This window comes from Erythrolamprus reginae, chromosome 6, assembly GCF_031021105.1.
Source record: "Erythrolamprus reginae isolate rEryReg1 chromosome 6, rEryReg1.hap1, whole genome shotgun sequence".
Lineage (NCBI taxonomy): Eukaryota > Metazoa > Chordata > Lepidosauria > Squamata > Dipsadidae > Erythrolamprus > Erythrolamprus reginae.
Window position 1 is genome coordinate 83,758,121 of NC_091955.1, and position 13,635 is coordinate 83,771,755.

At 41.4% G+C, this 13,635-nt stretch overlaps 1 protein-coding gene across 1 annotated transcript in view; it reads right to left on the bottom strand.

Moving 5' to 3' along the window:
- Nucleotides 1-13,080: 13,080 nt before the first annotated feature.
- DCP1B (decapping mRNA 1B) overlaps nucleotides 13,081-13,635 on the bottom strand; it is a 68,301-nt gene continuing 67,746 nt past the window's right edge. The window contains exon 9 of the mRNA XM_070756476.1: nucleotides 13,081-13,427. Within this exon, the coding sequence (XP_070612577.1) occupies nucleotides 13,347-13,427 (81 nt within the window). The 3' untranslated portion in view covers nucleotides 13,081-13,346. The remainder of the gene's footprint in view (nucleotides 13,428-13,635) is intronic.

The window sequence follows — 13,635 nt, forward strand, 5'->3', positions numbered from 1 at the left end:
CTAATCTGAATAACAGCAGAGATATTTCCAAATGTGATGCTACGGCTTGAAGTGCTGTAACTCCTAAAGTCTCCTCCAAAAGGAACAGGGAGGCATATTGTTTGTTTGTTTGTCAAACACGTATAGGATAGTAGTACAGTGGTACCTCTATTTCTCTTCAACAACCCAGGGATCATTCCCCCATTAGCCCCCAGGTTTCTACACCTTCCTCCAGACCTAAAACCACAACTGCCTTCGCAGCAAGTTCCAGCCACAGGGGCAGAGAAGTCTAAGACCAAGCACAGGTCAGGGGGGATTACGTCCTCAACTACAAAGCCCTACATGCCTTAGGACCAGACTACCTTTGGGACCATCTCCTACCTCATGCACCCCAACGGCTGGTTAGGTCTCACAGTTGGCCTTCTCCAGGTCCCATCAGACAGATAATGTCGGCTGGCGGGGCCTAGGGGAAGAGCCTTGTCTGTGGTGACCCCAGCCCTCTGGAATGAACTCCCTCAGGAGATACATACTGCCCCTCCCTCCCGGTCTTTCGTAAAGCTCTGAAGACCTACCTCTGCCGGCAGGCACGAGGGCCGTGAGTGATGATTGTCTCCGGCCGATTTTATGACTGATTGAATTGGATGAATGTGGGTGACCGTACATGGGAGTTTGGGGGAAAAATTAGTAATTTTATACAATTCTTTTTAAAAATAATTACATTTCTTTACATATATTGTTTGCATTTATAATGTTGCACACCACCCTGAGTCGCCTCGAGAAGGGCATCACAGAAATCAAACAAACAAACAAACAAACTGCAAATTCTGACTGGAAAAAGTAAGGGTCAGCCCTTGGGTCAGCCACTTTCTCTCGGTCCAAATCACCTCACAGAGTTGTTCTTGTGGGGAAAATGGGAGGAAGATGTGATGGATATGTTTGCTACTTTGAATTATTTATAAAAATAATAGATGGGATACAAGTAAATAACGTATAAAAGTAATAAAAGTGGAGTGATAAATAATACATTTTAGTTCCTTGTCTTGGAACCAGCTTGGTTTAATTTGTATGTCCTCTGTTTAAGTTTTTTTCTCTTATCAATGTATCAGATTATTATTTTTTGGTAAGCACAAGAGGGAGCTCTAATATAATGAAAGTCTGCTCAAGGTTTTCCACTTTGAAGTGAAACTTTTAAGATATTTGAACTGGACAAACCTAAACAAGGTGGAAGTTGTGCTGGAAGCAACTCAGGGGTGAAATGCTCCCAGTTCACTCGTGCCTGTCGGGCGTCGGAGACCAGTCGCGAAGAGAGTGCGAGGCTCTGCCCATCTGCCCGGATGCTGCCATTTGGGTTCTTCTACCCTCTGCACATGTTCTGTGCATGCGCAGAGGGTAACAGAACCCAAATGGGGGCTTCTGAGTGGCGGGTGGAACTACACCCACCCTTCGCAACCAGCTCTCTGACGATTGACAGGCACGAGCAAAATGGGAGCATTTCATCCCTAAGGTAGCTGAAACAGTCATTTGCAAAAATAAGTTCAAAGTAGGAATCACTTTGGAAAACGGAAAGTTTAAACAAACCATTTCTAGATTTGGATATGAACATTTCGAGAAGGTCCACAATTGAATGCCAATGAATGGCATGCCTTGGAATTCACTTCCTCAATAGGAAATAAGATCATGGGATAATGAGTTAATACAGTGGTACCTCTACTTAAGAACTTTTCTAGATAAGAACCGGGTGCTCAAGATTTTTTTTGCCTCTTCTTAAGAACCATTTTCTACTTAAGAACCCGAGCCTGGAAAAATTTCCCAGGTAATTTGAGTGCAACATGAAGGCCTGGCCAGTTTCCTGCCATTCCCCCTTTAATTCCGGCCCTCTCGGGCTTTTCTGGGCTGCCAGAGGAGCCTTTCGGTGGTGCTTAAGGAGATTTTGGCAGTCCAGAGGGAATGAAGCATTTTCCTTTCTCTGGGCGCTTGGAGAGGGAATAAACCTCTGCCAGCACCCAGAGAAAAGAAACGCTCCCTTCGCTTTGGGCAGCGACTGTCCTCCTCCTCTTCTTCCTCCTCCTCCCAACCAAAATCTGAGCTTTTATTTCTTTCCTAATGGGTTTGCACGCATTATTTGCTGTGGTAACCCTCTCGCTCTGCTTCCCATACACCCGGCGCAAGGTTTCCTCCCGGAACGTTTGGGCGTGGAAAGGCAAAAGGTCCCGACAGTATCAACTCGGCTTCAGCCAAACTAAGGAGTCACCACAGTGAAGGAAAGGCATCGGCTACAAAGCGAGTGAGCGAGAGAAGAGGGGAGCCCTTCAGCATGGGAAGGAAGAGGAAGCAGGTAGCAGCCGCAGCAGCCGCCTTTCGGTCAAGGGAGTGGGAGGTTCCCCCCTCTTGCCTGCCTGGGTTTCTCTCTGGCAGTGTATGGGAGACAGCCTCATGCCGGGTGTATGGGAGGCGTGTGCTCCTCCTCACCGCCTCAGAGTCCCTCTTTTTTGTTTTTAAGCGTTAAAGTTTTGGATTTTTTTTATTCCCCTCACCTCACCTTCTTCCTTCGACAGCGACTGTCCTTCTCTTCTTCCTCCTCCTCCTCCCACCCAAATTTCGAGCTTTTATTTCTTTCCTAATGGTTTTGCATGCATTATTTGCTTTTACATTGATTCCTATGGGAAAATTGCTTCTACTTACAAACTTTTTGACTTAAGAACCTGGTCACAGAACTAAGAGGTACCACTGTACTGTGTTATAGTTCTTACTCTACTAAACAAATAATTCCCTCAAAACTGTCAGACTTTCTACTAAATCTGCACTTCTATTCTACTAGTTTTTCTCATCATTCCTATCACCCATTTCCTCCCATGTTGACTGTATGACTGTAACTTGTTGCGTATATCCTAAGATTTTTATTAATATTGCTTCTTCATTGCTTATTTGACCCCTATGACAATCATTAAGTGTTGTATCACATGATTCTTGACAAATGTATATTTTATTTTATGTACGTTGAGAGCATATGCACCAAGACAAATTCCTTGTGTGTCCAATCACACTTGGCCAATAAAAATTCTATTCTATTCTATTCTATTCTATTCGTTATACATTTCACTATAAGAGCATAAAACCATTCTCATGCCTGATTCAGATGCCTTTTTTCCAATATTGTTTTAAGGAAGTTCACAGTAGAAGTACTATTCACCTGAAATATGAGCCTGAAGTATGAGTAATATCCTGGAGTTACACATTAGCATCATCAATTGCACAGAACATGGTGCATGACAAGGTGATACACTATCACCTAACCTCTTCTCACCCTCCATTAAAGAAGGATTTCGCAGATTAGGCTGGGAAAAGATGAAATAAAAATCAATGCCGCCTTTTTAAATCACTTAAGATTTGCAGATGACATTGTTCTCCTCCCACAAGACCCAGAAGAGTTACAAAGACACATAGAAAACTACACAAAAGAGGAAAATCACTTGGCTTAAAAATAAAATGGAAAAAGAATCAAGTTATGTTCAATAACTTCATCAAAGAAATATATATATATACCTGGAGAAGAACTAGATGTGGTAGACTACTACATATGCGTCGGCCAACGAAAAATATATTGTTATTAATTTATGTGACTATGTTATTTTGGTAATAATAATAATAATAATAATAATAATAATAATAATAATTTATTAGATTTGTATGCCGCCCCTCTCCGAGGGGCTCACATCAATAAAACATTATATACAAATCCAATGTTAAAACAGTCTTTAAAATCCCCTATTAAAACAGTAGTACAGCCCAAATACACCATCCATAAAATTAAAGGCAGCTAAGGATATATCAACTCCTCCATGCGTGGCGACATAGATGAGTTTTCAAAAGTTTGCGAAAGGCAAGGAGGGTGGGGGCAGTCCTAATCTCCGGGGAGGGAGCTGATTCCAGAGGGCCGGGGCCGCCACAGAGAAGGCTCTTCCCCTGGGTCCCGCCAGACGGCATTGTTTCGTCGACGGGACCCGGAGAAGGCCAACTCTGTGGGACCTAACTGGTCGCTGGGATTCGTGCAGCAGCAGCAGTCCCGGAGTTATTCTGGTCCGATGCCATGAAGGGCTTTATAGGTCATAACCAACACTTTCAATTGTGACCGGAAACTGATCGGCAGCCAGTGCAGGCTGCGGAGTGATGACGAAACATGGGCATACAGTAGTACCTCTAGATACGAGTTTAATTCGTTCCAGAAGGGAACTTGTATGTTGAACAACTCGTATCTGGAACAAATGGCTTTAGACTTTGTTTTTTCCCTCCAAGATAACCAGAAGCAAGGATTCTTGTGCCACCTAGTGGAAGCTCGGCTCATATCCCGAATTTGAGCTCGGGTCTGGAACAGAAATTTCTCTCCCCTCGTGGCTCGTAACTTGGAATACTCGCATGTGGAGCAGCTCATATCTAGAGATACTACTGTATCTGGGAATGCATTGAGATCACTATATGGATAATCTTCCCTACAGAGGGCAAGAATTTGTAAATCTTGCCATAGAATATAACAACTAATATACTGGTTCATTTTGCAAGTTTGCAGCACAATAAATCTGATAACATTTAAGCCTCAATGTATCCCGGGACTAATTTTTTTATTTTAAGCAAGACTATCATTTCTAATCTTTGGAAATACATAATGCAATATTTGTTATAGATATAATACAGTACTTTCCTCCCAAGGCAGCTCAACTTATTTCCTTTTACACAAAGAATGTTCTGTGTTCTATGCACTGAGGTTAGGAAAATAAAGATAAGGGATTTTAATTTTGGAAGCTGCCCATAAATATAGATTAAAAAAAAGACTGGAATTTGTTCAGAGGCAGTCAACAAAGTTGATTGTTACAAGTATATCTTTGAGAACAGAAGATGAAGCAGGTTGTTTCCTAAATAAACAAGAATAGGAAAGAACTGCTGATGGCATTTGAATTGACTTCTCAAAATCCTTAGAATAATCTTTCTTTCAAGGTAATTTGGCAGAGGCAATATAGCCACTATCCAGGATACTGTAAGAGTGAATTTTCTGCATGGGCACACATTAAGACTAAATAACCTTGGAGTTCTTAAATAAAAAAAATCTAGGCTGTAGAAAAAAAACTTTTAGGGGTTGTTGTCAAACTATTACATTTATTTAGTTTTGTTTTTGGATTACAGTATTCCAAACAAACTAAACCAAATAAATTAAAACGTGTAAATAAATAAATAAATAAAAGCAACTTCAAGAGTCAGATTTATTCATGAAACCACAACTTAATGGGATCACTGTTGGGTCTTTCCTGTCTTCTAACACTTCTCTAAAATTGGTGATAGAATTGATCAATGGCAAGTATCATCTGGTTTATATTTTAGTCTAATAATTTAAATTTCCCTTTTTGTTATGCTCAGTGATAGCAGGCAACCTGTGGCTCTGTTGTTTCTGTGAATGTTCTATTCCTAATCATTTTAGCCAACAATTTCATGGGAAGTTGATAGCAATTAGTGAATTGAGAGTTAATGACAATATTTATCAATATATATGTTGACTGCCTAGGGAGGTGGTAGATTCTCAGTTGGAGGTTTTTTAAACATTGCCAATGTTGAGATTTAATTCAGGATCTCATTTCTCAGAATGAAATATATTACAAAGAGATCATATATTTCATTTGTTCAAGTATTAAAAAGCATGTGGCTCAGTATGGAGTTCTTTTGGTTTTGCAAACCTTTCACTGACGACTGTTAACTTCACTCCATTCCTAAGAGGTCTGTAAGGGGCGTGTATAAGCCTACCGTCCCTGTCCTAATGTACCCATGTATTTGTAAAATTTATTGTACTATTATTATTATTATTATTATTATTATTATTATTATTATTATTATTATTATTATTATTATTATTTATTAGATTTGTATGCTGCCCCTCTCAGCAGACTCGGGGCGGCTCACAGCAATGATAAAACCAATATACAGTAACAAATCTAATATTAAAGTTTAAAATAACAATTTTACATTAAAAAGCCTAAAAACCCCAATATATAAAAAAGCATACAAACAAACATATCATACATACAGCTACATAGGCAAGGGGGGGGATGTCTCAGTTCCCCCATGCCTGACGGCAGAGGTGGGTTTTAAGAAGTTTACGAAAGGTAAGGAGGGTGGGGGCAGTCCTGATCCCTGGGGGGAGCTGGTTCCATAGGGTCGGGGCTGCCACAGAGAAGGCTCTTCCCCTGGGTCCCACCAGACGACATTGTTTAGTCGACGGGACCCGGAGAAGGCCAACTCTGTGGGACCTAACCGGCCGCTGGGATTTGTGCGGCGGAAGGCGGTCTCGCAGATATCCTGGTCCGGTGCCATGAAGGGCTTATAACCATGCTTGTACTTCTTATATATTCACAATCATATTTATATTTTGTTTGTAATCATATACACAATTGACAAAATAAATACATAAAATAAAAATAAATAAATAGAAACACTTTTGTTTCACGTTCTGTCTTCTGGAATGAATAATTCTGCTCTGTCATCTACATAACATTATAATTCCTGCTTGCAATTTTTACTGCCTAAGTAAACTACCGAAGACTTCCACCTTTCCTCCTAAGCTTCTTGGCTGTCCTCCTCTGCATCTCAACAACCTTCCCAAAATGCAGTGCACAGGATTTCTTGGTTGTGGTTGTGCCTCTCTGGAACAGGACACCTGTCCTCTTCTCTGTCATTTTCCATTCTTTGAAATCCTGTGTGAAATTTCTGACATCTTGGTACTAACAAAAGCTAGTCTTAATAATGGCTCAATGAATAGTGACCCAATTCATAAAGAATACTTTTATTTTCCTAATAGGGAACTTCCATTCATCACAGTAAACAATGTACAAGTGACAAGCAGAATGAATACACTGGTACCTCTACCTACGAAGGCCTCTACTTACGAACTTTTCTAGATAAGAACTGTCTGTTCAAGATTTTTTTGCCTCTTCTCAAGAAACATTTTCCACTTACAAACCCAAGTCTCTGAAACTGTAACCAGAAAAGGCAGGGAGAAGCCTCCGTGGGGCCTCTCTAGGAATCTCCTGGGAGGAAACAGAGCCTCCACCCTCCCTGTGGTTTCCCCTATCGCACGCATTATTTGCTTTTACTTTGATTCCTGTGGGGAAAATTGCTTCTTCTTACAAACTTTTCTACTTAAGAACCTGGTCACGGGACGAATTAAGTTTGTAAGTAGAGGTACCACTGTAATTGATTTCAGATTTTAGATATGTCTAAAATAAACTATAGAGGCTTTTTTGGGTGTGTGTGATTTTTGGCACTGTGCAAAATGCATGCGCAAAGCTGTACCCACGTGGTGTGGCTGCGCGGTGCGGGAAGAAGTGAAACAGTAGCGAGATAAGTTAGAACCCACCACTGGGTTAAGACTCCAAGAAACTGGGAGATTGTGAGTTCTAGTCCCACCTTAGGCATCAACCCAGCTTGTGACTTTGGACCAGTCATTTCTCCGCAGATCTAGAAAGGAGGAGGAAAGGATAAACCACTTCCAAAATCTTGCCAAGAAAACTGCAGAGACCTTTCCAGATTATTACCAGGAGACAAGACTGATTCGTGGGCACATCCTTCTTCAAAAGAAAGTAAACTATGTACTAAATTGGGTAACACTTTATCCTTTGGGTATTGGATTTATATCCAGTATATTTTTAAAAAAAGAAAACTAAACTCAATATTGAAAATGACAAATCTCCAAAAGCACAATGCAGAAATGAGATGACACGAACATATTTGTTCTTCATTTTATTTTCTATACAAATAGATCACCAAACCATTGCCCATCTGTTCATGGAACAATGCAATAAAAATGAAACTATTCGTTCTTTGTCCTGCATTAAAACAATGCAGCCATCCCTTGAAAGAATTTCAGACAGGTGTTGGCCTATTGCTCACAGTTCCTCCGGATATAATTGCTACAACTTTTACATTCCTGAACATTCCTTTTATGTCTTGTGGATGTCAACTCCCAGAATGACTGGTTTGGGAATTCTGGAAGTTGAAGTTGGCAAGCCATCAAAAGACCATGGTTCTCCACCCCTGCTGTAAAGGTTGGGAAATTTGGGAGTTATAGTTCAATGAAGGCAACAGTTTTATGCATCACAAAGAAGGGATAGTGGAAACCACAAGTTTATTTTTGAAGAGTTATAATTTTATAATCATTATAAAATAGAAAAGACCTACTTACAATTTTTTTTTTTAAAAAGAGAACAATCTTACATCTTTCATAATTTGTAGATAAATTTGGGCTTCACTACACTTGACATAATCCAAATGGTGTCTTCGAAAACCCCATAGTTTAAATGGGAATGTTGTATTTCTCTTTACTGACTCTATCTTTCAGATGCTTTAGCAACTGGCGAGCTCTCATAAAACACAGAGTACCAGACATAAATATCTATGGCCTCTTGAAATCATGGCACATGAATTTACTGCAGTAATAAATTTTATCCTAATCTTCTTATGGCTATCAAATCGGGACTGAAAAATCCAGTTCAGGTTTTCTGTACCCCCTTCCTGATGCCTGGGTCTGATAGCCCTAAACCTTCTCTCCTTTGCCATAACTCAGGATATGAGTCAAAATTTTAAAATTCACTTTCCAATTACCATATTTTTTAGAATATAGTGATACCTTGTCTTACAAACTTAATTGGTTCCGGGATGAGGTTCTTAAGGTGAAAAGTTTGTAAGACGAAACAATGTTTCCATAGGAATCAATAGAAAAGCGATTAATGCGTGCAAGCCCAAAATTCACCCCTTTTGCCAGCTGAAGCGCCTGTTTTTGCGCTGCTGGGATTCCCCTGAGGTTCCCCTCCATAGGAAACCCCACCTCTGGACTTCTGTGTTTTTGCAATGCTGCAGGGGAATCCCAGCATCGCAAAAACGAGCGCTTCGCTGGCAACGGAAGTCTAGAGGTGGGGTTTTCCAGCGAAGGGAACATCAGTGAAATCGCAGTATCACAAAAACACCAAAGTCCTCGAAACCCCACCTCCGGACCTCTGTGTTTTTGCGATGCTGCGATTTCACTGAGGCTCCCCTCTCTGGGAAACCCCACCTCCGGACTTCCGTTGCCAGCGAAGCACCCATTTTTGCGATGCTGGGATTCCCCTGCAGCATCACAAAAACCCAGAAGTCCAGAGGTGGGGTTTCCCATGGAGGGGAGCCTCAGGGGAATCCCAGCAGCACAAAAATGGGTGCTTCGCTTGCAACGGAAGTCTGGAGGTGGGGCATCCCAGCAGCAGTGATGGGTTTGTAAGGTGAAAATAGTTTGTAAGAAGAGGCAAAAAAATCTTAAACCCCGGGTTTGTATCTCGAAAAGTTTGTATGATGAGGCGTTTGTAAGACGAGGTATCACTGTATAAGATGCACCAGAGTATAAGATGCACCTTAGTTTTGGGGGAGGAAAACAAGGAAAAAAGGCCTCTGCCTCCCAGCAATTTGCCGAATAGCAAACAGCCAAGATAATATACACTGTTTGCTATGTATTTCTGTTCATGTGTGTCTGACCCATAGAAACAGCAAAGAATTAGAGAAATGTACATGATGGCAGTATATTAATGCCAGCAAGTTTTCTTCAATGCAGTCATGCTAACTCCTCCCAATTATTTAAATAGATCTATTCTAAACATGACTAAGGTTTAACTCAGCTGCCTTATCTTAATACTAATCAGGACACTGTTATATTTCAAATTATACTTTAACAGGTGTTTAAATTTTTATGTGGCTTTCTGGATGTATACCTTCTCTGCTATTTAAAAGAAGATACAAGAGCACTGGGCCTCTTCAGATCAAGCATTTTATTTTCAAAAGCTTCTTCATTTTGTTATGGTCTAGAACAATAATACAGTGTTCCCTCGATTTTTGCAGGGGATGTGTTCCAAGACCGCCCGCGAAAGTCGAATTTCCGCGAAGTAGAGATGCGGAAGTAAATACACTGTTTTTGGCTATGAACAGTATCCCAAGCCTTCCCTTAACACTTTAACCCCCTAAATTACAATTTCACATTCCCTTAGCAACCATTTAGATTATTACTCACCATGTTTATTTATTAAATTTTATTTTAAAAAATGTTTTTTAAAGGCAGACGAAAGTTTGGCAACGACATATGACGTCATCGGGTGGGAAAAACTGTGGTATAGGGGAAAAAATCACGAAGTATTTTTTAATTAATATTTTTGAAAAACCGTGGTATAGACGTTCTGCGAAGTTCGAACCCATGAAAATCGAGGGAACACTGTAAAGCGATATTTAAAAATAATAAGTCTAATAATTTGAATATTCTATAATTTATAGTTACTGACTTACCTCTTTGCAGTTTCAGCAGTCCAACATTGCCAGCAGTCCACCTCTCAGCAATTTGCCTCCTTGTAGCTAGTTTCACTTTCAGTTCTAGCACCTGGCCTGCCTGTGCTGAATCAGCTGTGTTGTTGGGTGGCTGATAATCAGTTGCTTGTACTAATCAGGTTCTGTGCTGTTTGCTGAAAGGAGGTGAATTGCTGGGAGGCAGAGTCAAAAGGATGGGGGTGGCTGGGTGGGGATATATTCATTGTATAAGACGCACCCAAGTTTTTTCACCCTCTTTTGTGGAGGTAAAAAGGTGCATCTTATACTCCGAAAAATACAATAAGTTATCAAGTTCCAGGGGATAGGGCCAGACGGTGTCCATTTATGAAACACTGAAGTGGTACGACAAAAAGAATTGCTTAGACCGTGATGGTGAACCTTTTTTTGCTCAGGTACCAAAATAGCGTACATACGCGCTATCGCGCATGTGTGAGTATACCTATAATTCAATGCTTGGGAAGGGTGAAAACAGCTTCCCCTGCCCCCTGAAGGCCTGTTTCCCAACTTTTGGTGGGTACAGTAGGCTCGTGTTTCACCCTCCCCAGGCTCCAAAGGCTTCCTTGGAGCCGGGGGAGGGTAAAAGCACCCTCCCCATCCCCCCGGAGGCTCTCTGGAAGTCAAAAATGCCCTCTCAGAGCCTCTGTGTGAGCCAAAAATCAGCTGGCTGGCATGTTGGAGCTGAGCTAGGGCAACAGCTCGCATGCCAGCAGATATGGCTCTATGTGCTACCTGTGATACCCATGCCATAGGTTCGCCATCACTGCGCTAAGCAATCACATTGATCTTTACACAAGCCAGCATACTGCCAACGAGGTGGTGCCCAGGTGAGAAGCAAAGGACAAAAACGATGCCTTGGGTAACACACACATGATGATCTGTGCCATAGGTTCGCCATCACTGTCTTAGAATCTTGCCTAGAGTTTTTCAAATGTGTTAACAAGGCTACTGTACTATATGAACTCATTATCTTTACTTGTGATAACAGATCTGGGCCACAAAAATCCAAATTAGTGCTTGATGCTATCAATGGTCACGTTTTATTAAACGGTTTGCTGCCCTCCAAATTTGTTGCAGCCCATCTGTGGCAGCCCTCCCTTCAAGAAATCATCTCGGATCAACTACACGTTGCTGATTTCCGAACAACTTGCTGATAGTTCAGCTCTCTGATGTTTAAAAGTGGATGCAACAAAACAACAGACCTAATCTGCCACCTGCTGGCCGATAAATATGTACAGTGTTCAATATTTATTCTTTCTAAATAATAAGTAGAAAAACTTGTGAGTTCTAGCAACAGGCATTCCAAGCAAACTGGGCATACTGCAAAAAGAATTCAAAAGAAGACTTCAGACCTTGTGCCATCCAGCAACTCTCTATTAATTGAGCAACCCCAATTTTTTTCAGACTTCTGCAAGAGCCAGATAAATGGTGCTACTGCTTTAAGAGCTGAGGAGTGATTTTTCTTAAAGCCCTATCCATTTCCCCCCCGGAAAAGAATGAATTGTCTTTAACAAATAGCAAGTAGGTTCTGCGTTCGTATGAAGTTTGAAGCACTTAGAAACAGAGAAACATAGAAGTCTGACGGCAGAAAAAGACCTCATGGTCCATCTAGTCTGCCCTTATACTATTTTCTGTATTTTATCTTAGGATGGATATATGTTTATCCCAGGCATGTTTAAATTCAGTTACTGTGGATTTATCTACCACGTCTGCTGGAAGTTTGTTCCAAGGATCTACTACTCTTTCAGTAAAATAATATTTTCTCATGTTGCTTTTGATCTTTCCCCCAACTAACTTCAGATTGTCCCCTTGCTCTTGTATTCACTTTCCTATTAAAAACACTTCCCTCCTGGACCTTATTTAACCCTTTGACATATTTAAATGTTTCAATCATGTCCCCCCTTTTCCTTCTGTCCTCCAGACTATACAGATTGAGTTCATGAAGTCTTTCCTGATACGTTTTATGCTTAAGACCTTCCACCATTCTTGTAGCCCGTCTTTGGACCCGTTCAATTTTGTCAATATCTTTTTGTAGGTGAGGTCTCACTTTTCTGAATAGGATTTTAAAGCATGCAGGACTTTTCGGTATCCAGATAATTCATAGCCATTATACACTGAAAAACCCACAAAACCTGGAAAAAACTTAAGCCAGTGAAGGCGAACCTTTTTTTCCCTTGGGTGCCAAAAGAGTGTGTGTGGTTTCGTGCATGCGTGAGAGCCCACTCCCATAATTCAATGCCTGGGGAGGGCGAAAACAGCTTCCCACTGGAGACCCTCTGGAGGCTGGAAACGGACTCTTTCCCAACTTCCGGTGGGCCCAGTAGGCTCATGTTTCATCCTCCCCAGGCTCCAAAGGCTTCCCTGGAGCCGGGGAAAGGTAAAAATACCCTCTCCCATTCCCCTGGAGACTCTCTGGAAGCGAAAAACGCCCTCCCAGAGCCTCTGTGCAAGCCAAAAATCAGCTTGCTGGCACACACATGCACTTTGGAGCTGAGCTAGGGCAACGGCTTGCGTGCCAGCAGATATGGCTCTGTGTGCCACCTGTGGTACCCGTGCCATAGGTTTGCCATCACTGCCCTAAGCAATCATATCGATCTTTACACAAGCCAGCATACCGCCAACGAGGTGGCGCCCAGATGGGAAGCAAAGAACAAAAAAGTCCTGATGCCTTGGGTAACGCACACGATGATCTGTGCACGCACGAAAGGGGAGGAGTTTGCACACGACTGTTTTTGTCATTTTAATGAAATGGCTTTTGTGGAATCTACACTGTGGTTGTCGTTTTTAAGGAGCCACAATATAAGTTATTTTGATGTTGTTTTCGCACTGTAGTCAGGAAGGCACTAATAATAATCCCATTTAGTTATTTCTTCAAACAAGATACGCTTCCAATGAAGATAATTTAAACGTCTTGTGGGAGGTTAAAAACCTCTTCCGTTCTGTTGCTGTTCCGAACATGAAAACCAGGCTACATTTAATTAAAATGTTATGCTTCAGGTGGGCTTTTTCAGGGACGCTTTTCTCACGCTGCCCAGATAAGCATCGTAGATGAGGTTTAGGAAGTTGTCGTCATTCTGAAAACACAAACACGTTGGTTAAAAAGAATGTCAAGGAAATTATAATGTCACATTTAAAGAAAGAAATAAACTCTGGGGGATCAAGATGTCAGCAGCTGTGATAGGGTAGCCCTTAAACACCTACACTTGTAGTATTCCTTGTTTAGGTTTAAGGTCACATATTTGGGCAAGCCCCGATGTTACACAAAGCCACACATTAATGCTC